Source organism: Helianthus annuus, chromosome 2, assembly GCF_002127325.2.
Source record: "Helianthus annuus cultivar XRQ/B chromosome 2, HanXRQr2.0-SUNRISE, whole genome shotgun sequence".
NCBI classification, from domain to species: domain Eukaryota; kingdom Viridiplantae; phylum Streptophyta; class Magnoliopsida; order Asterales; family Asteraceae; genus Helianthus; species Helianthus annuus.
Window position 1 is genome coordinate 66,118,913 of NC_035434.2, and position 24,084 is coordinate 66,142,996.

A 24,084-nucleotide genomic window follows, 5' to 3' on the forward strand; every position below is an offset into this window, starting at 1 on the left:
AGAGTACATGGGAGAAGATGAAGATGAAACAAGACTAAAGGAACATAATGAAGGTGATGAGAATTGTGAAAATAACGAAATTAGAAGTGGTAATGTCAATAGCAATGCAGGAGGGAGTATTCCGGTGGAAGCTACTCCGGCAGACCGGAGATGTGAATCGGAGAATCTAGAAGGAGATGAGAACGTAACGGCACATGGAGATAATAAATGCGGATAGTAATAATTTCGGCGGTAATTGGAGAGAGATCTTCGCGGATTGCATGAGAAATGAAAAGACAGGAGACAACCTAAGTCCGAGGAATAACAATAAGGACAATGATGTGGATGACACGTGGAGGACAGCAAGGGTAATAAATTTTCAAGCAGCCGCAAACGAATCCGAGGGACCAGTTAATGGTTGGCCGGATGGAAACATTGGGCCTGTACACATAAATAGGAATCTTCACCAAAATAAGAAAGGAGCTGATAATACTAGGCCTAATGACGATCCGTTTAACCTTGATTAGATAATCTGGGCCACTAGTAAAAGGAGAACTAATGGAAATAGAAAAAGAAAGAAAAGAGCTTTAGCGTGTACCTTCACAAGAAATTATTCTTATACACATAAAAGGTTCCGAACTGATGATGGAGCGGCGACAACAGAGCAAGTGGTAAACGGTGATTTTTTAGACCCAATTGACAAGTCGTTCGATCTAAATGAAGAACCTCCGGAGGGCCTGCAATAGGAAGTTGAAGCAACAATGGAGATTGGGAAGTGAATAGGAATAAGGGTTTCCAAATTCCGGCCAGAAATCACAAGGTTAGTACAAGAGGATTTGGAGTTGAACACAACATCATGAATTTTATTTCCTTAAATATAAGAGGTATTGGGGGAAATGATAAACCAGCCTGGATTAGCAAGTTAACTAGAGAACATAAAATATCTTTCCTGTGTATGCAAGAGACTCAAATGTCGAACCTGGATCCAGTTCTAGTTGGTAGGTATTGGGGTCAGGCTGATATGGAATGGGATTTTGTGGATGCAATAGGTAGATCGGGGGGAATAGTATCTACGTGGGATCCTGGGATTTTTTCAAAACAAGATGTAATAAAAAATGAGTCCTTCCTAGTAGTGACGGGTCGGATTGCTGGATCCAATATAACTTTGAATGTCGTAAATGTGTATGCCTCATGTGACGTGGTGCGAAGAAGGGAATTATGGGATGAGTTAAAAAGAACTAAAGGTAACAGTGAAGGGCTGTGGATCATGATTGGAGATTTCAATGAAGTAAGAGAGGAAGTTGACAGGATGATATCAAGGTTTGATAGTCATGGAGCAATGATTTTCAACTCTTTTATTGCGGAAGCAGGGCTGCTAGAGTATCAAATGGGGGGCTACAAGTACACGTATATGCCGGATGATGGATCGAGTCTGAGCAAAATAGATAGGTTGCTTGTGTGTGACGACTTTATGTGCAGGTGGCCAACGGCAAAGTTTGAAGCCTTATCTAGACACTTGTCGGACCATAGCCCTCTCGTCTTAACTTGCGTGTCAAGAGACTTTGGCCCAATTCCTTTCAGGTTTTACAATAGCTGGCTAGAGACAAATGGTATTGACGAAGTGGTTAGAAATGTTATGGAAGGTAATGGAATTCGTGAAAAAAACATGAAAGAATTGGCATATATCCTTAAGAAACTTAAAGAGGAGATAAAGAAGTGGAGGAAAGAATCAAAAGCAATAGAAGACAAGGAGATAGCAGAGACAATGAAAGGGGTGGAAGACATAGAAAGGGCAGCGGAAAATCGTAGACTTACAACAAGTGAAAAGGAGAAAAGAATAAAAAGAAAAGTGGAAAATAAAAGAACAAGAAAGGAAAAGGTTGCTTGACCTGACGCAAAAAGCAAAGATGAAATGGGCGGAATTAGGAGATGAGAATTCAAAGTTTTTTCACAGAATGATTAATTGTAGGAGAGCAAAGAATCGGATTAACGCATTGTGGATAGATGGGAACTTAGAAACGGAGCCGAAGACTATGAAGAAGTATATTATGGAGTGCTTTATGGCGAGGTTTAAAGAACCTTGCCAGAAAAGACCTTCAATGGATGGGAGAGGATTCAAAAAAGTCGCGAGTAGCCAAGCAAACAAGCTAGTTGAAGAGTTTTCTAGAGAGGAGATAAAGGAAGCTATTTGGGCATGCAGGAGTGATAGGGCACCTGGGCCAGACGGGTTCCCTTTCAAGTTTATAAAAAGATATTGGGGTCATCTAGAAAACCATTTTGTGGGGGTCCTAAATGAATTTCATAAGAAGGCACGTATTGAGAAGGGTTTTAACGCCTCGTTCATAGCATTAATACCAAAGACTAGAGATCCTAAATCGGTTGGTGAATATCGACCGATTTCTTTAATTGGGGTTCTATACAAAGTAATAGCAAAAATTCTTGCAACAAGAATTAAGATAGTCATTCCAACAGTAGTAGCACCGGTACAAACGGCATTCGTAGAAGGGAGATCCATCTTTGATGGACCTATTATCACGAGTGAAGTAATATCCTAGGTGAAAAGAAGTAAGCAAAAAGTATTCATATTCAAAGTGGATTTTGAAAAGGCGTATGACTCGATAAACTGGAAGTTTCTCTTGGCAAACTTAAAAGAAATGAATCTTCCGTTACTATGGAGGAAATGGATTGGTGCATGCCTTAAGTCTAGCAGGGCATCGGTATTAGTGAATGGCTCGTCTACGGCGGAATTCAGTCTACAAAACTTAGACAAGGTGACCCGCTATCACCTTTTCAATTTATCCTTGCTATGGAAGCTTTAGACGTTGTTATAAAAAGGGCTGCCAAAAGAGGTGACTTTAAAGGAATACAACTTCCGAACGATGGACCATGTATATCCCATTTATGTTATGCAGATGATGTAATTTTCATGGGGGAATGGTCTGAAACAAACAAATTGAATCTCAATAGAATTCTGAGATGCTTTCGCTTATGTTCCCGACTAAAGGTGAACTTAAATAAATCAAGTCTATAAGGGGTGGGCGTAGAAGAGGAAGAATTAGAAAACATGGCTAATAGATTAAGGTGCAGGAAAGGTAGCATGTCGTTCGGTTTTCTTGGGTTGACTATTGGTGCAAACATGAAAAGAATAAAGTTTTGGAAGCCCGTGGTGGACAAGTTTAACACGTAGTTATCGGCTTAGAAGGCCAAATGTCTTTCTTTTGCAAGTAGAATGATCTTAGCAAAAGCGGTAATGGGAGCCTTACCGAATTATTATTTTTTGATGTACTTGGCACCAAAGAAAGTAATACAAACATTAGACGCAATACGGAGGGACTTCGTGTGGGGAAGAAAAGATGGAAAGAACAAGATCCGTTGGATTGCATGGAACAAAATGATAAAACCAAAAAAGTATGGAGGACTCGGAATAGGAGATTTGCGAAGTACAAACCTAGCTCTATTGGTAAAGTGGGGATGGAAATATAAGATGAATCCGGAAGCTCTATGGACGAAGGTTATCAAGGCAATTCATGAAAGCAAAAGAAGTAAGAAACACATACCAATTGACAACAGAAATGCAGGAATTTGGAAGGATGTTGTGGCGGAAGATAAGGAACTCGATAGTAAAGGATTAAAGCTGAAAGAAAAATTAGTTGTTAAACTGGGGAATGGAACAAAGACGAAATTTTGGCTGGATAATTGGGCCGGAGGGATGCCTTTTGCAGATAAATACCCAGATTTATTTAAGATCGTGAAGAATAAAGATGCCAAAGTGGCGGACCTTGCTATCAGACTCGAAAACGAAAATCAATGGAACATTGAGTGGTCGCGGCCTCCAAACAATGACGGCGAATGGGCTCAATGGTCAGGTATGTTATGCGACTTAAATAAAGCAACTTTTAATAATGGAGAAGATTGCTGGGGCTGGATGACAGACAAATGGTTGGAGTTTTCAGTAGCGGTTATAAAGGACCAACTCATGAAATTTACGGCAAGTGAGCATGAGGAACGGTGGCAGCATTGGAATACATGGGTACCAGCAAAGGTAAATTATTTTACTTGGAGAACGGCCATTGGAAGAATCCCGGTAAAAAGTGAGCTAAGGAAAAGAGGTATTATGCTAAACAATGACATATGCTCGAGGTGTGGATTAGCGGATGAATAGGTCAAACATCTGTTAAGCGATTGCACGGGTTTGAAGACAATGTGGTGGAATATATTGGCTTGGATGAAGTTACCTACTTCAACTGTTATTAGGTCAATCGAGGAAATCATGGGTTACATCAATGGACTAGCAGGTTCACAAGGATGGAAGAAAACAGTGAATCTGGCGTGTCAAGCAACCATATGGAATTTGTGGAAAGCAAGAAACGAAAGGGAGTTCAGAGGGATTGCACGGTCTGGGAATAACATTGTTGAAGATATTAAAGCAGATTTTTTCTTATGGCTAAAGAGTAGGTCAAAATTCAAGGAACTAGTTTGGGAAAGGTGGGTAGATTTTAATATAAGAGACATAGTAAACTAAAGATTGTAATGGGGGTCGGGGGAGGTATGTTGTGTTTTGTTTTAATTTCCGTATTGTAAGTCTTGGGTTTTACAACATATGCTGGCCCTATTCTATAATCATAGAATTTTACCGTTCAAAAAAAAATATATAACTTTTTTTGTTAGGAAAAGTGGAAAATGACAAAAAATAAATAAATAAATAAATAATATTTGTATCTTATCATTACGAGAGAGAGAGAGCGCTCTAATACCACTCTTGTAGTACTTTTTAAGGCGGTAACATCTTATAAACTTGTAGTTTTTTTAAGATGGCAACATCTTATAAAGATGAGTAAATTGTGTTTTTGGTCCCTATGGTTTAGTAGTTATTGCTATTATTTACAGAATTTAAATGTTTTGCAATTTTAATACCAAGGTTTCTATTTTATTGCGGTTTCGATCCACCACACAAACTCCATCCAACTTATAGTTTATCTTGCAAATTTAATACCAAAGGTTCTATTTTTCTTTACAAACAAACTACATATTTGTCTTGAAGTTTGAAGTTTAAGCAAGTCTTTGTCTAATCGTTCGTCAAACACATCCATTTAGGACTTTAGGTAATTATACTTATAATAGGAGATGGAAAGAACAAGATCCGGTGGATTGCATGGAACAAAATGATAAAACCAAAAAAGTATGGAGGACTCGGAATAGGAGACTTGCGAAGTACAAACCTAGCTCTATTGGTAAAGTGGGGATGGAAATATAAGATGAATCCGGAAGCTCTATGGGCGAAGGTTATCAAGGCAATTCATGAAAGCAAAAGAAGTAAGAAACACATACCAATTGACAACAGAAATGCAGGAATTTGGAAGGATGTTGTGGCGGAAGATAAGGAACTCGATAGTAAAGGATTAAAGCTGAAAGAAAAATTAGTTGTTAAACTGGGGAATGGAACAAAGACGAAATTTTGGCTGGATAATTGGGCCGGAGGGATGCCGTTTGCAGATAAATACCCAGATTTATTTAAGATCGTGAAGAATAAAGATGCCAAAGTGGCGGACCTTGCTATCAGACTCGAAAACGAAAATCAATGGAACATTGAGTGGTCGCGGCCTCCAAACAATGACGGCGAATGGGCTCAATGGTCAGGTATGTTATGCGACTTAAATAAAGCAACTTTTAATAATGGAGAAGATTGCTGGGGCTGGATGACAGACAAATTGTTGGAGTTTTCAATAGCGATTATAAAGGACCAACTCATGAAATTTACGGCAAGTGAGCATGAGGAACGGTGGCAGCATTGGAATACATGGGTACCAGCAAAGGTAAATTATTTTACTTGGAGAACGGCCATTGGAAGAATCCCGGTAAAAAGTGAGCTAAGGAAAAGAGGTATTATGCTGAACAATGACATATGCTCGAGGTGTGGATTAGCGGATGAATAGGTCAAACATCTGTTAAGCGATTGCACAGGTTTGAAGACAGTGTGGTGGAATATATTGGCTTGGATGAAGTTACCTACTTCAACTGTTGTTAGGTCAATCGAGGAAATCATGGGTTACATCAATGGACTAGCAGGTTCACAAGGATGGAAGAAAACAGTGAATCTGGCGTGTCAAGCAACCATATGGAATTTGTGGAAAGCAAGAAACGAAAGGGAGTTCAGAGGGATTGCACGGTCTGGGAATAACATTGTTGAAGATATTAAAGCAGATACTTTCTTATGGCTAAAGAGTAGGTCAAAATTCAAGGAACTAGTGTGGGAAAGGTGGGTAGATTTTAATATAAGAGACATAGTAAACTAAAGATTGTAATGGGGGTCGGGGGAGGTATGTTTTGTTTTGTTTTAATTTCCGTATTGTAAGTCTTGGGTTTTACAACATATGTTGGCCCTATTCTATAATCATAGAATTTTACCGTTCAAAAAAAATATATATATAACTTTTTTGTTAGGAAAAGTGGAAAATGACAAAAAATAAATAAATAAATAAATAATATTTGTATCTTATCATTATGAGAGAGAGAGCGCTCTAATACCACTCTTGTAGTACTTTTTAAGGCGGTAACATCTTATAAACTTGTAGTTTTTTTAAGACGGTAACATCTTATAAAGATGAGTAAATTGTGTTTTTGGTCCCTATGGTTTAGTAGTTATTGCTATTATTTACAGAATTTAAATGTTTTGCAATTTTAATACCAAGGTTTCTATTTTATTGCGGTTTCGATCCACCACACAAACTCCATCCAACTTATAGTTTATCTTGCAATTTTAATACCAAAGGTTCTATTTTTCTTTACAAACAAACTACATATTTGTCTTGAAGTTTGAAGTTTAAGCAAGTCTTAGTTTAATCGTTCGTCGAACACATCCATTTAGGACTTTAGGTAATTATACTTATAATAGGAGATGGAAAGAACAAGATCCGGTGGATTGCATGGAACAAAATGATAAAACCAAAAAAGTATGGAGGACTCTGAATAGGAGACTTGCGAAGTACAAACCTAGCTCTATTGGTAAAGTGGGGATGGAAATATAAGATGAATCCGGAAGCTCTATGGGCGAAGGTTATCAAGGCAATTCATGAAAGCAAAAGAAGTAAGAAACACATACCAATTGACAACAGAACTGCAGGAATTTGGAAGGATGTTGTGGCGGAAGATAAGGAACTCGATAGTAAAGGATTAAAGCTGAAAGAAAAATTAGTTGTTAAACTGGGGAATGGAACAAAGACGAAATTTTGGCTGGATAATTGGGCCGGAGGGATGCCGTTTGCAGATAAATACCCAGATTTATTTAAGATCGTGAAGAATAAAGATGCCAAAGTGGCGGACCTTGCTATCAGACTCGAAAACGAAAATCAATGGAAGATTGAGTGGTCGCGGCCTCCAAACAATGACGGCGAATGGGCTCAATGGTCAGGTATGTTATGCGACTTAAATAAAGCAACTTTTAATAATGGAGAAGATTGCTGGGGCTGGATGACAGACAAATGGTTGGAGTTTTCAGTAGCGGTTATAAAGGACCAACTCATGAAATTTACGGCAAGTGAGCATGAGGAACGGTGGCAGCATTGGAATACATGGGTACCAGCAAAGGTAAATTATTTTACTTGGAGAACGGCCATTGGAAGAATCCCGGTAAAAAGTGAGCTAAGGAAAAGAGGTATTATGCTAAACAATGACATATGCTCGAGGTGTGGATTAGCGGATGAATAGGTCAAACATCTGTTAAGCGATTGCACGGGTTTGAAGACAGTGTGGTGGAATATATTGGCTTGGATGAAGTTACCTACTTCAACTGTTGTTAGGTCAATCGAGGAAATCATGGGTTACATCAATGGACTAGCAGGTTCACAAGGATGGAAGAAAACAGTGAATCTGGTGTGTCAAGCAAGCATATGGAATTTCTGGAAAGCAAGAAACGAAAGGGAGTTCAGAGGGATTGCACGGTCTGGGAATAACATTGTTGAAGATATTAAAGCAGATACTTTCTTATGGCTAAAGAGTAGGTCAAAATTCAAGGAATTAGTGTGGGAAAGGTGGGTAGATTTTAATATAAGAGACATAGTAAACTAAAGATTGTAATGGGGGTCGGGGGAGGTATGTTGTGTTTTGTTTTAATTTCCGTATTGTAAGTCTTGGGTTTTACAACATATGCTGGCCCTATTTTATAATCATAGAATTTTACCGTTCAAAAAAAAATATATAACTTTTTTTGTTAGGAAAAGTGGAAAATGACAAAAAATAAATAAATAAATAAATAATATTTGTATCTTATCATTATGAGAGAGAGCGCGCTCTCATACCACTCTTGTAGTACTTTTTAAGGCGGTAACATCTTATAAACGTGTAGTTTTTTTAAGACGGCAACATCTTCTAAAGATGAGTAAATTGTGTTTTTGGTCCCTATGGTTTAGTAGTTATTGCTATTATTTACAGAATTTAAATGTTTTGCAATTTTAATACCAAGGTTTCTATTTTATTGCGGTTTCGATCCACCACACAAACTCCATCCAACTTATAGTTTATCTTGCAATTTTAATACCAAAGGTTCTATTTTTCTTTACAAACAAACTACATATTTGTCTTGAAGTTTGAAGTTTAAGCAAGTCTTAGTCTAATCGTTCGTCGAACACATCCATTTAGGACTTTAGGTAATTATACTTATAATAGGAGATGGAAAGAACAAGATCCGGTGGATTGCATGGAACAAAATGATAAAACCAAAAAAGTATGGAGGACTCGGAATAGGAGACTTGCGAAGTACAAACCTAGCTCTATTGGTAAAGTGGGGATGGAAATATTAGAAGAATCCGGAAGCTCTATGGGCGAAGGTTATCAAGGCAATTCATGAAAGCAAAAGAAGTAAGAAACACATACCAATTGACAACAGAAATGCAGGAATTTGGAAGGATGTTGTGTCGGAAGATAAGGAACTCGATAGTAAAGGATTAAAGCTGAAAGAAAAATTAGTTGTTAAACTGGGGAATGGAACAAAGACGAAATTTTGGCTGGATAATTGGGCCGGAGGGATGCCGTTTGCAGATAAATACCCAGATTTATTTAAGATCGTGAAGAATAAAGATGCCAAAGTGGCGGACCTTGCTATCAGACTCGAAAACGAAAATCAATGGAACATTGAGTGGTCGCGGCCTCCAAACAATGACGGCGAATGGGCTCAATGGTCAGGTATGTTATGCGACTTAAATAAAGCAACTTCTAATAATGGAGAAGATTGCTGGGGCTGGATGACAGACAAATGGTTGGAGTTTTCAGTAGCGGTTATAAAGGACCAACTCATGAAATTTACGGCAAGTGAGCATGAGGAACGGTGGCAGCATTGGAATACATGGGTACCAACAAAGGTAAATTATTTTACTTGGAGAACGGCCATTGGAAGAATCCCGGTAAAAAGTGAGCTAAGGAAAAGAGGTATTATGCTAAACAATGACATATGCTAGAGGTGTGGATTAGCGGATGAATAGGTCAAACATCTGTTAAGCGATTGCACGGGTTTGAAGACAGTGTGGTGGAATATATTGGCTTGGATGAAGTTACCTACTTCAACTGTTGTTAGGTCAATCGAGGAAATCATGGGTTACATCAATGGACTAGCAGGTTCACAAGGATGGAAGAAAACAGTGAATCTGGTGTGTCAAGCAACCATATGGAATTTGTGGAAAGCAAGAAACGAAAGGGAGTTCAGAGGGATTGCACGGTCTGGGAATAACATTGTTGAAGATATTAAAGCAGATACTTTCTTATGGCTAAAGAGTAGGTCAAAATTCAGGGAACTAGTGTAGGAAAGGTGGGTAGATTTTAATATAAGAGACATAGTAAACTAAAGATTGTAATGGGAGTCGGGGGAGGTATGTTGTGTTTTGTTTTAATTTCCGTATTGTAAGTCTTGGGTTTTACAACATATGCTGGCCCTATTCTATAATCATAGAATTTTACCGTTAAAAAAAAAATATATATAACTTTTTTTGTTAGGAAAAGTGGAAAATGACAAAAAATAAATAAATAAATAAATAATATTTGTATCTTATCATTATGAGAGAGAGAGCGCTCTAATACCACTCTTGTAGTACTTTTTAAGGCGGTAACATCTTATAAACTTGTAGTTTTTTTAAGACGGCAACATCTTATAAAGATGAGTAAATTGTGTTTTTGGTCCCTATGGTTTAGTAGTTATTGCTATTATTTACAGAATTTAAATGTTTTGCAATTTTAATACCAAGGTTTCTATTTTATTGCGGTTTCGATCCATCACACAAACTCTATCCAACTTATAGTTTATCTTGCAATTTTAATACCAAAGGTTCTATTTTTCTTTACAAACAAACTACATATTTGTCTTGAAGTTTGAAGTTTAAGCAAGTCTTAGTCTAATCGTTCCTCGAACACATCCATTTAGGACTTTAGGTAATTATACTTATAATTTATTATAATTTAACATGTTTGGTACCTATGCAACTTATTTAAATATATATAAAAAGTTTTTTTTACTAATTAAAACCTTTTAGTGAACTAGCATATAAACATTTTTATACGGTAGAGCCTCCATGAATACCGTCAATGATCTTCGAGAGATCGACAAAGGAAATATAAAAAGACTTATTCTTATGTTGTTGCATAACATGTCAGTTATTGCAAAAACCTTAAAGTTTTGTTGTGATTTAAAAAAAAAAAGATACTAGTAGTCTTCACTAGAACACTTTTAGGGTGTTGTGTTACCCATTAGTGAACCACAATCAATGAGGGACAAAGGCCTTTATGTTTTTGTTGATGGAAATGAGGGACAAAGGTCTTTATGTTTTTTGTTGATGGAAGTCTGTTTCACTACTATATCTATTGAAGTTTCTTTAATTTAACATACTTGATTGATTTGATACATAATAGCACATACACAAATTTAGAGAAAACATGATTTTACCAATTAAACACTAATCAAATATATATCCAACAATATCCCAGTTTAGCGATCAAAACTTTAGTCTAAGGTTAGACTCTATGTAAGATAGGCCATTAGGCATTAACCATTTGTTTAATTGTTCAATCAAGAACGCAATACAAAGTTATTTGCAACCCCCGATCTCTATCAATTTCAATCACAGGTGAGCTTGTGTACAAATTAGATACGTAGCTCGGTGGGAAAGTTTGTTATTGATGAATATCACGAGAAAAGCTTTCAATTAAACAAACAAAAATAACTACCACCTACGTAGTTTTGGAGAAAAGGATTTCTATACTTTGGCATTTTAAATAGATATTATATTATTAAGGATTCAATGTATAATGTTATATATTTTTAGAGTAAATGCGGTTTTGGTCCTTATGGATTTAACTATAAGTTGGATAGAGTTAGTGTGGTGGACCAAAACCATAACAAAATAGAAACTTTGGTATTAAAAATGCAAGATATTTGAATTTTGTAAATAATAGCAATAACCATTAAATCACAAGTACCAAAAATGCAATTTATTTAGTGATTAGTAAGTTAAAATAACTATTTAATTGATTTAAACGGTATAGTCTATGTCCACGACCAATGTGATCATAAACATACAAAGTATAATGGTTTCAAATATAGGGAGAGAGGAGTATGATCAAATACAAACCAAACTTTATGTAAAATCGGTAAGAATCAATACCAAGCCACCACATAACATCCATTTAGTTTATAAAGAGGGGCATTTTTATACTTTTATTTTAATGTTGATTTTAGGGATTCCTATTTTTATACAACTTGTTAATTTTTTTACTACAATTATATTTTCCATAAATACACTAAAAACTGATTTTAAAAAGTCAATCCATTAAAAAATTAAACAATCATTATTGCTTTGAATTCACCGTCTCATTAAACATTCTTATTCTTTTTTTTATCTAATCCTAATTCTATATGCTATGTTTATTCGACTTTTCATCTAATTCTAATTCTATATGCTATGTTTATTCGACATGTAATTATCACCCATTACTGTAAAGTTAATATTGGCACGTCAAAAATATCACAAACGTTTTGTGTTGATTATTCGTATTACTTATATGAATTTATGTATTGATTATATAATTTTATGTTCTAAATTCATAAATTGATGTGGATAAATATTTGTGTCACTTATATAAATTTATGTATTGAAACCAACACATACAGTTTCAAAACTAGCACAGAAATAACTAGCACAAAACAATTTTAAACTAGCACAAACAGTTTTGAAGTGCAATTTTCAATGTTTTATAAAAATAATGTCATATTTAATATATATATATATATATATATATATACATGTTTTGTAAAAATATACATGTTTTAAAGTGTTTTGGGCCAAAAAAAAAAACAAAAAAGCGCCGAAGGGATTTTAAAAAAAAAATAAACAAAATGCAGTGCCTAACATGTGTTAGACAAAAATGCTGAAAGTTGCTGAAATTTTTTTTTTTTAAATTATCTCTTCGGCGCTTTTTTGATTTTTTTGGCCCAAAACTCTTAAAAACATGTATATTACATGTGTTATTTTTTTCAAAAAAAAAAAAAAAGGCGGGAGGTTGGGTTTTCTAGGGTTTTTTATATAGATAGGATTTTCTATCTAGCCCTACCCTATATATATATATAACAATATTATACTCATATTAAGGATTAAAAAAATTATTGATTTTATAGTGTATTTAGAAAAAACAAAGTATATAAAAGTTATTTTGTTTTAAAAAATGGTGGAATTAATAGGAAAAAGTCAACATAAGAAAATTTTAATCTTAATCCTCATATTTAATATAATAACACAATTACTAAAATATCCTTGAAGTTACTATTAGACATTACTAATACCAAGGTCTTGATGTGCAATCAATACCAATCATTGATTAAATATACAGACGACCCAGATCTGTACTCACAGTTTTTACAATTAATATAGTTTGTACCAGATCTTAACTCGAGGGAGAGAATCATGAGAAAACTCTTTCTTCGTGAGAAAACTCTACCAAACAGTTGATACTTGTGTTGAATTTTTCTACGGTTTAGTTTTTAGGATTTAGGGTTTAATTTTTAGAGGTTTAGAGTTTAGTTTTAGCATTTAATTTTTAGTTTTTAGTGGTTTGTTTTTAGGGTTTAGCTTTTAAAGTATAGATTTTTTTGGGTTTAAGGTTTGTTTTCTTAGTTTTTTTTAATAAAATAGACTTTTTGTTTCTTCCACATGTAATGGTAGTGCAATCAAATTTTAAAGAGAAAAATGTCCGGATTGTCCATGTGGTTTCGCCTTTTTTCACCTATAGTCCCCTACTTTCTAAAATTACCTGAATAGTCCCCAAGTTTTCAATTTTTGTTCCCGGATAGTCCTTGACGTGGATGGGAGTTAATTTTCTCAGTTAAGTTGGTGTGAAATTACAAAAATACCCTTACTTAAAAAATAAAATTAAACACTAACATGTAAAATTTAATGGGCCCCACCATTGACTACAACAATTTAATTAAAATAAAGCCTTGTGGGCCCTTCCCCTTCCCCACCCTCACCTCTGCAACTCATCTCCACCACCACCAAACCCCACCAGTTACCGGTCACTGTGCACCTTTCACTGATGATGATGAAAGCAAAGTTTCTTGGAAACAGAATGATTCCAGGGGTTGAAATTGAAGCAACCAGAGAAGGTGAATAATATGACTTCAGCTATGATAATAAGTGGTGCACATGCAGCACAAATCTTGTGTCTAATGGCTAATTATGACCCCCCATCTTTGATCAAAACAAACAAGCATTCAAAACACACAAAATAATAATATTAACATAATAATAATGGAAATAATGAGAGATAGCAGAGGGAATTGTACCGATGAATCATTGGATGTGTTTATCATGCCCTGTTGCAAGATGGTTTGAGGTGTTCATCAAGGATCGGAAACCATGGAGAGAGAGAGATAGAGAGAAAGGGGATTGAACGGTGATGGTAACACCGTAACAATGGTGGAGATGGTTTTGATTGCAGCAGCCAAGGTGTCGGCCGATGGGGGTATGGTTGTGGGGGCGGTGTAATGTAGAGAGAGGAAGAGTGGTGGTGGTGGGGGAAGGAGGTTGTGGTGGTGGATGTTGTATACAGAGAGAGAGAGAGAGAGAGAGAGAGAGAGAGAGAGAGAGATACAGTAGAGTCAAGGAATTTGGTGACGGAGGGGAGTTCCGGTGAGATGCCGGTGCCGGAGAGTAGGTAGCGGTGGTGATGGAAGAGATGCGACGGTGAGTGTGAGGTGTGCGGAGAGAGAAGGTTCTAGAGAGAGAAAGTAGAGTGGAGTTAAGGTGGGATCTTTGCAATTAGGAAATGGAATTTGAGAAAATTTAAAGAAACCTGTATGATGATTTTGTTGAGAAGAAGATAGTGTTTGAGAAAAGGGTAAATTAGTCAGTTCACACCCATTTAACAGAGAAAACAAACTGAAGTTAGACCCAGGGACTATCCGGGAACGAAAATTGAAAACTTGGGGACCATTCAGGTAATTTTAGAAAGTTAGGGACTATAGCTGAAAAAAGGCGAAACCACAGGGATTATCCGTGCATTTTTCTCAATTTTAAATTCTAAGTACAATAAGTATGTTACATGAATTTAAAGATTTATGAAAACACTTTGTTATTACATGTCTCTAGATTACATCATTTAGTTTTATTATTTCATTTATTTATTAATATAAAACGTTATAAAATATAATAACGACCATCGAAAATGTTACTATGTAAATATTGTGACCATTAAATGATTGGACGTGTTATATTTAGTGCACATAAATTAATGTCGGTCATTTTGGGGCAAGACAAAGTTAATGAGTTTTAAATATAAGGATTATATTTTACCCTTTTAGTACAAAGGATGTCCGACTTGATATAAAGGAGCTAGCAAAGTAAACTCCTACTTTCTTTTTTAACGGCAATTTCTTTTATTTCAGTCGTCTGTAAGATTTGAACATAATACCTCCCTCTTCTAAGGTTTTTTAAGGTTTTACTTTTACCAATACATCATCACCCCATTGGTTAAAGTAAACTTCTACTAGTAAGTCTTCTAATGTTACAAAATCGGTTTTATATATTAAATTCTCTAGATTCTTATAAAATAAATTTCCTAATAAAAATGGGAAGAATAAGTTTCAGCCAATCAAGCTTGTAAAAGTTTTGATAATATGATTTTCTAACTGCGTAAGCATCCTTACATGTATAAGTCTATTTGGTATAAATTCGTGTATAAAGCGACCAACAATTATTGAGTTAGGGGCTGTTTGTTTACCTCTTAATGAGGCTCTTAATGGTTCAGACCTCTTACTTCTTACTGGTTCAGCACTTAATGGTTCAGACTGTTTGTTTCACGAGCAGATGATGTCTGAATGATTCAGACATTTGCATCTGAATGGTTAAGAGTTATACAAAGTCTGAATGGTTAAGACCTCTAATCTGTATTGGTCAGAGATTTGCCTCTGAACGGTTAGCATTATATAGGCTCCTAATGGTTTAGACCTCTTACTAGTTCAACACTTAATGGTTCAGACCTTTTAGACCTTTTACTGGTTCAGCACTTAACCATTCAGATGTTGTCAAACGGCCCCTTAGTGTTATATGTATAAGACATAGACGGTATTGATGTTTCTTATAGTTATGGCAAACTTACTATTTATTTAAATTCTAAAGTGGTTGGATGTGGTATTCTGAATGGTACTCTCTATAAATTAGAACTAGATGATTAATCTTAAAATAGTAAAGTACAATTTTTGTCCCTGTCGTTTACATCTGATCTCACATACATACCCTGTTTGCTAATTTCGACAATTCCAGTCCCTATGTTTGTGAATTGCAATTAGTCACATCCTTGTTGCAAACGTTTGTTAGTTGAACGTTAGTATTTTAGTTAAATGACCATAATACTGTGACAACTCGTACTTTGAACCTACTTTGATGTAACGCTACGTGCTTATGTGATGCTTCGATTTAATGAATGCTATGTTATTATGTGTTTACATGTATGTATATATAAACGAACCAAACCGCACAACACACCGCTTGATCGCACAAGCCCATTTGGGCCACATCTTGTAATCGGACTAGGGCAACCCTTGTAAGGGCCGGCCCACTCCTTCCAAACGTGTAAACACCCACCTATGGGGCTTGTGATTTCATTTGTTACAATTTACCTTACACACACAAAACCCTAGCTTCTCTTCCTTCTCTCTAGAACTCGACGGCAACCATCCCTCTCGAAGCTCTTGACTTGGCCGATTCCCCTTTCTCCTCTCAATCCGGTTAGTGATTAATGTTATTGATTGTATGTTGATGATATTAGCGATTTTGCTTGATAACCGAGGAGTCTTGTTAACAAGGTTGCTTATGATACTGGTTAATAGTGTTCTTGTTAATCGGCCACATGTGTATGATTGATTTAATGTTCATATGAATAGGTTGGTAATCGTATGATGATGATGATGACTTAAACCGAATGCATGTCGGCTGTGATGTGATTATGTTTGCTATAGTTAATAATCGTAGTGTTGCTAGATGATCAGGATTGTATATTGATATGATACATGTTCATATGAATTGTTAAGATTTTTGTTCATGAATTGACTAGGGTTCATATGGATTAGAGGTTTGATTTCACTGTTTGATCTATTATGTGTTGTATGATTAGTTGGAAACTTGTTAATTGATAAGTGTGAATATGGAAACTGTTGTATTGATAAATGTTGTAACCGATTTAGCATGATTTCCGGAAAGTTTAAACCATCGCACAAGACTTCTTGGCCGTCCAAGAAGTCCAATCGCACAACGATCCAATCGCACAAGGTGTCCTCAGTCGCACAAATAATGCTTCTTGATTACTGTCGGGCCTCAAGCCCAATGGATCACTCGCACAACCCAACTCAGCCGCACAAGGCTAACCGGGTCGCACAAGATTGTCTGGATCGCACAAAGGACCCTGATCGCACAAGCTGACTGTTTTGTTTGCTTGGGCCGAGATTTTTATATGAACTTCTTAACTGTTGGGCCGTATGTTAATTGTTGGGTTGGGCTCGTCCGATCGCACAACACAAACCGGATCGCACAAGGCATGCATGTACTATTTAATTTGGGCCGAGTATGTCAATGGATTGTTTATGTGTTTGGGCCGGGGTATTGGATCGCACAACATGTTGTGGATCGCACAACATGTTGGGCCAGATATTATTGGGCTTCTTGATATATTACTTGACTGCTAAGATGTTGCCATGATCAATACGTGTTAGTAACGTGTTAACTTGTATGATTTATACGTGCATTACTTGAAGTCAAAACCTGACTTGTGTGGTAACCCTGCTAGGACGTGGTTGACCAACCCTAGTTCAAGAACCCTTTTCTTTTGTGTATCTGCCGAGCAACCCAAGGTGAGTTCACACAGCCAAGGCATGGGGTTCTTAGGGTGGGAATGGGATTGGATGATTATTTCGTGCGTACTTAGTTAATGGAACCTAAAGATATGGTCCTCAGGGTGAGGATGGTAAATGATAAGATACGGCTAGACTAGTATACCTACTTGAACTGATCTTCGCACACACGCCAAGGGTTGGCTGCGATATTATGACTGATCTTCGCACACATGCCTTAGGAAGGCTGCGAACTATACATACTGAACTTCGCACACATGCCAGGGTGGCCAGCGATACAAATATACATAGTCTAGAATACTTGAGAACTTTCCCTAATCTTCGCATACATGCCTAGAGGGCTGCGATACGAACTAATACGATACATGATTAAATGAACGAACGCAATGCTTACTATACCATTACTATTACTGAACTTACTTACTGTGAACTCGCTCAACTAGTTGTTGATTATCTGCTGCATGCCTTGCAGGACCTTAGGTACATTATGGAGCTTGCACAGGGAGGAGCAGGTCGTCGTGGGCAAAGATTTGTGAATGCTTGTTATTTATGACATTTCAAACTATTAATTATGTTGGGTATATTTACATGCTTCCGCTATTTAAACAAAGTTTGGTTTTGAACATCAATCATGTCGTGATGAATTACTTTATCTACTTTTATTATTAAATGCTATGTTCGATATGATTGATGGCTTGATCCTGGTCATGTCACGCCTCCAAGCGGTGGTACTCCGCGTGTGGAATTTGGGGGTGTGACAGATTGGTATCAGAGCCATTGGTTATAGAGAACTCGGTTTTAATATGGGAAAACGTTTTTATTAAAACCAGACTATAACCAGAACAGTGCTCTCAACGATCCACAACGACGCTTCGCTCCACGTGCAAGACTCGACATCCTAGGTAATAAGGTTTATGTTTATTACCTGCTTGCTAGAAACGTATAGAACTTTGCTCGTATTACGCTTAGATACACATGACTATATTACATGAGAATACCTACGTGCTTACGCTTTTCTGTCATCGCCTTACTCGCGAACCATTCTCACTTACGCTACTTTTACAATGAAGATCATGTCTGGACGAATTAACATGACTCAAGCCCGGCTAGAGGCTCTCGTTCAAGCTCAAGTTGCTGCGGCACTTGCAGCCGCACAAGCAGGTAGTATATCCTGTAGTCATAGCACACACTAGGATCTTTAGATCCTACACTCCTAAACTAGCCCTTGTAATTAAACTTTGCCCTATTCGTACACAATAGGTCAACACGCGCAGCAACCTGTCTGCACTTTCAAGAACTTCATGGACTGTCGTCCAAGTACTTTCAGCGGCACAGAGGGGGCAGTGGGACTCCTCCACTGGTTTGAAAAGCTCGAGTCTGTGTTCGAGATGTGTGAATGCCCTGAGGCTCGCAGGGTGAAATACGCCACTGGCACGCTAGAAGGAATAGCACTAACTTGGTGGAACGCCCAAGTTCAGATTTTAGGGTTGGCAGCTGCTAACGCCACACCCTGGAACGACTTCAAGGAACTCATTAAGAGGGAATACTGCACGCGTGATGACATCCACAAGTTGGAGAATGAGCTCTATCACTTGAAAATGACGGGGTCAGAGATTGAAGCCTATACAAAGCGGTCAAACGAACTGGCCATTCTGTGTCCAACTATGGTGGACCCTCCAGTGAAGCGCATTGAGTTGTATCTCAAGGGACTTGCGCCAGAGATCCAGAGCCATTTTACATCGGCAAACCTCAACAACATCCAAGACATCCAGCGTCTTGCTCATCGACTCACAGATCAGGCAGTAGAACAGAACAAGCTGCCCAAACGCGTCAGTGCAACTACTACTCCAGCTGCTACTTCTGCTACACCCAACGACAACAAACGGAAATGGGATGGGGATTCCAGCAGGGGATCAGTTTCCGTTCAGTCTCAAGCACAGCAGCGCAGGACGAATGACTACCAGAATTCGAGTCAGCAATCATCTGGCAGTCAGGGGCAGGTTGGATACCGGGGAGTTCACCCACTATGTAACAAGTGTAACAGACACCACAGTGGAAGGTGTCGCAAAGAACGTTGTCAGAGATGTCTCAAGCTAGGGCACGAAGCCAAAGATTGCAGAAGCTCACGACCTGCGAACCAGAATCAACAACTCCCGCCACCAGTTCCTCAAAACCCACAGCAGCAGCAACCACAGCGTGGAAACCGGGGATGTTTCCAGTGTGGGGCAGAAGGTCATTACAAACGCGATTGTCCTCAGTTGAACCAGAACCAGAACCGCAACAACAACAATAACCAGGGCAACGGGCACAACAACGGTGGGAACAACAACAACAATGGCAACGAGGCAAGGGGTCGAGCTTTCGTGCTAGGACGAGGAGATGCAATGAATGATCCCAATGTGGTTATGGGTAAGTTTCTCCTTGACGATATTTATGTTACTGTTTTATTTGATTCGGGTGCGGATACAAGTTATATATCGCTAAAAGTCAGTAAATTGTTAAAACGTGCACCAACACCCCTAAACACCAAACACGTCGTAGAACTAGCTAATGGTAAGAGTTTAGAAGCCACGCAGATAGTCAGGGGTTGTAGTATCGTCTTAGCCGGTCAAGCTTTCTTCATCGACCTTATTCCCATAGTCTTGGGAAGTTTCGATATCGTTATAGGGATGGATTGGTTATCCCAACATCAAGCAGAGATCTTATGCAGTGAGAAGATCATTCGCATTCCCCGTACTGGTCAAGAACCTCTCGAAGTCCAAGGCGACAAGAGTGGTGCTGTGGTTGGCATCATCTCTTTCTTGAAGGCTCAGAAGTGTCTGCGGAAGGGTCACACCGCAATCTTGGCACTCGTTTCAGATGCATCAGTGAAGGAAAAGAAACTGGAGGATATTCCAATTGTACGCGACTACCCTCAGGTGTTTCCTGAAGACTTACCTGGCTTACCGCCTCACCGTCAGGTCGAATTTCAAATCGAGCTCGCTCCAGGAGCAGCACGCATAGCTCGCGCACCATATCATCTAGCTCCATCAGAATTAGAGGAACTGTCAAAGCAGTTACAAGAGCTCTTGGAAAAGGGCTTCATTCGTCCAAGCTCTTCGCCTTGGGGAGCTCCAGTATTATTCGTGAGAAAGAAGGACGGTACCTTCAGGATGTGCATAGACTACCAGGAACTGAACAAGGTAACGGTGAAGAACCGTTATCCTCATCCACGCATAGACGACTTATTCGACCAGTTGCAAGGGTCGTGTTACTACTCCAAGATAGACTTGAGGTCTGGTTATCATCAGCTGAGAGTCCGGGATGAGGACGTCTCCAAAACTGCATTCAGAACTCGCTACGGCCACTACGAGTTTCTTGTCATGCCGTTCGGGTTAACGAACGCGCCTGCCGTATTTATGGATCTTATGAACAGGGTGTGCAAACCCTATCTTGACAAGTTCGTCATTGTCTTCATCGACGACATTCTGATCTACTCCAAGAGTCAAGAGGAGCACGAACAGCACCTACGATTGATCTTGGAACTTCTTAGAAAGGAGCAATTGTACGCCAAGTTTTCCAAATGCGACTTCTGGCTTCGTGAAGTCCACTTCCTAGGCCACGTAGTAAACAAGGATGGGATTCATGTCGATCCATCCAAGGTAGACTCGATCAGAAACTGGCCTGCACCACGTACGCCAACGGAAATACGCCAATTTTTGGGTTTGGTGGGGGTACTACAGACGGTTTATTAAAGACTTTTCAAAGATTGCTCAGCCGCTCACACTACTGACACAGAAGGGTGTCACCTATCGCTGGGGAGAGCCCCAGGAGACTGCTTTTCAGCACTTAAAGGATAGACTTTGCAGTGCACCTATCCTCTCATTGCCAGAGGGCACGTACGATTTTGTGGTCTATTGTGATGCATCCATCCAGGGTCTTGGATGTGTGTTAATGCAGCGCGACAAGGTCATTGCTTACGCTTCGCGCCAACTTAAGATTCACGAACGGAACTACACGACGCACGATTTAGAGCTGGGAGCTGTTGTTTTCGCACTTAAGATATGGCGACACTACTTGTACGATACCAAGTGCACAATTTACACCGATCACAGGAGCCTCGAGCATATCTTCAGGCAGAAGGAATTGAACATGCGTCAACGATGATGGGTTGAACTTCTGAACGATTACGAATGCGCCATCAAGTACCATCCAGGCAAAGCCAATGTTGTGGCTGACGCTCTCAGTCGGAAAGACACTTTACCTCGGCGCGTGCGAGCGTTACAGCTTACGATTCAGTCTAGCCTTCCTACACAGATACGAGATGCTCAGGCAGAAGCATTGAAACCAGAAAACGTCAGGGCTGAAGCCCTACGCGGCTCAAGGCAACGATTAGAACAGAAGGCAGACGGCGCCTACTATGTAACGGGGCGTATTTGGGTCCCACTTTATGGCGGTCTACGCGAGCTGGTAATGGATGAAGCTCACAAGTCTCGTTACTCAGTACATCCAGGGTCGGACAAAATGTACCACGACATCAGAACTACTTATTGGTGGCCTAGCATGAAGGCCCACATCGCTACGTACGTTGGAAAGTGCTTGACTTGTGTGAGAGTCAAGGTTGAATACCAGAAACCAGCGGGCCTACTTCAGCAACCCACGATACCGCAATGGAAATGGGAAAAAATTTCCATGGATTTCGTTACAGGCCTACCTAGATCCCAGCGTGGGAATGATACCATATGGGTGATCGTGGATCGACTCACCAAGTCTGCACACTTTCTGGCTATAAAGGAAACGGATAAGTTCTCCACTCTCGCAGACATCTACCTTAAAGAAGTTGTTTCGAGGCACGGGGTGCCCACTTCCATCATTTCGGATCGGGATGCACGATTCACATCAGAACTATGGCAAGCAATGCACAAATCTTTTGGCTCACGGTTAGACATGAGCACAGCATATCATCCTCAGACGGATGGGCAGTCTGAGCGAACGATCCAAACTCTTGAAGACATGCTTCGGGCATGTGTTATTGACTTCGGCAACGGCTGGGAAAAGCACCTCCCTTTGGTGGAGTTCTCGTACAATAACAGTTATCACACCAGCATACAAGCCGCTCCATTCGAGGCATTGTACGGACGAAAATGCCGGTCACCTCTCTGTTGGGCAGAGGTGGGGGATAGTCAGATCACGGGTCCAGAGATTGTAGTGGACGCCACAGAAAAGATTGCACAAATACGACAACGCATGGCGGCAGCACGCGACCGTCAGAAAGCATACGTGGATAAGCGTAGGAAACCGTTGGAATTTCAGGTCGGGGACCGGGTTTTACTTAAAGTTTCACCCTGGAAGGGTATGGTTCGTTTTGGAAAACGGGGCAAACTAAATCCACGGTATGTCGGACCGTTCGAGATCACTGAGAAAATAGGCAAAGTAGCCTACAAGCTAAACCTACCAGCTGAACTCGGTGCAGTTCACAATGTATTCCACGTGTCGAATCTGAAGAAGTGCCTGTCAGATGAGACCCTCATAATTCCTTTTAAGGAACTTACTATCGACGAGCGGTTGCAGTTCGTCGAGGAACCAGTTGAAATCACGGACCGGGATGTGAAGGTCCTCAAAAACAAGAGAATCCCTCTTGTTCGAGTTCGTTGGAACTCCAGACGTGGCCCAGAGTACACCTGGGAACGCGAAGACAGGATGACAGAAAAGTACCCCCAGTTATTCGGAACCAATGCAACCACTACTGAGGCTGAAGCTACTACTGCGGAATTTCGGGACGAAATTCCAGATCAACGGGGGGAGGATGTGACACCCCAGGAAAACCAGTGAACGATACAGCTTACCTAGCTTCCTCAGTGAGTGCATACCAAATTTCGGGACGAAATTTCTTTTTAGTTGGGGATAATGTGACAACTCGTACTTTGAACCTACTTTGATGTAACGCTACGTGCTTATGTGATGCTTCGATTTAATGAATGCTATGTTATTATGTGTTTACATGTATGTATATATAAACGAACCTAACCGCACAACACACCGCTTGATTGCACAAGCCCATTTGGGCCACATCTTGTAATCGGACTAGGGCAGCCCATGTAAGGGCCGGCCCACTCCTTCCAAACGTGTAAACACCCACCTATGGGGCTTGTGATTTCATTTGTTACAATTTACCTTACACACACAAAACCCTAGCTTCTCTTCCTTCTCTCTAGAACTCGATGGCAACCATCCCTCTCGAAGCTCTTGACTTGGCCGATTCCCCTTTCTCCTCTCAATCCGGTTAGTGATTAATGTTATTGATTGTATGTTGATGATATTAGCGATTTTGCTTGATAACCGAGGAGTCTTGTTAACATGGTTGCTTATGATACTGGTTAATAGTGTTCTTGTTAATCGGCCACATGTGTATGATTGATTTAATGTTCATATGAATAGGTTGGTAATCGTATGATGATGATGATGACTTAAACCGAATGCATGTCGGCTGTGATGTGATTATGTTTGCTATAGTTAATAATCGTAGTGTTGCTAGATGATCAGGATTGTATATTGATATGATACATGTTCATATGAATTGTTAAGATTTTTGTTCATGAATTGACTAGGGTTCATATGGATTAGAGGTTTGATTTCACTGTTTGATCTATTATGTGTTGTATGATTAGTTGGAAACTTGTTAATTGATAAGTGTGAATATGGAAACTGTTGTATTGATAAATGTTGTAACCGATTTAGCATGATTTCCG

General features: G+C 39.0%; 2 protein-coding genes across 2 annotated transcripts; both read left to right on the plus strand.

Annotated features, from left to right (window-relative positions):
• The first annotated feature begins 949 nt into the window (after positions 1–949).
• Positions 950–1,867, plus strand: LOC110892926. Its single transcript, XM_022140060.1, has one exon. It carries the CDS (start codon positions 950–952, stop codon positions 1,865–1,867), a length of 918 nt encoding a protein of 305 aa, XP_021995752.1.
• A 3,367-nt stretch (positions 1,868–5,234) lies between these two features.
• On the plus strand, positions 5,235–7,004 carry LOC110892949. The gene is made up of 3 exons (XM_022140080.1): positions 5,235–5,859; positions 5,941–6,235; positions 6,872–7,004. Exons 1-3 carry the CDS (start codon positions 5,235–5,237, stop codon positions 7,002–7,004), a joined length of 1,053 nt encoding a protein of 350 aa, XP_021995772.1.
• Positions 7,005–24,084: the final 17,080 nt, after the last annotated feature.

Coding starts and splice junctions, on each gene's coding strand:
- LOC110892926 (XM_022140060.1), top strand. CDS start 950: ATGTCGAACCTGGATCCAGTTCTAGTTGGTAGGTATTGGGGTCAGGCT.
- LOC110892949 (XM_022140080.1), top strand. CDS start 5,235: ATGAATCCGGAAGCTCTATGGGCGAAGGTTATCAAGGCAATTCATGAA. Junction 5,860..5,940: donor AAGTGAGCTAAGGAAAAGAG/GTATTATGCTGA, acceptor GCGATTGCACAG/GTTTGAAGACAGTGTGGTGG. Junction 6,236..6,871: donor AAGGAACTAGTGTGGGAAAG/GTGGGTAGATTT, acceptor TACTTATAATAG/GAGATGGAAAGAACAAGATC.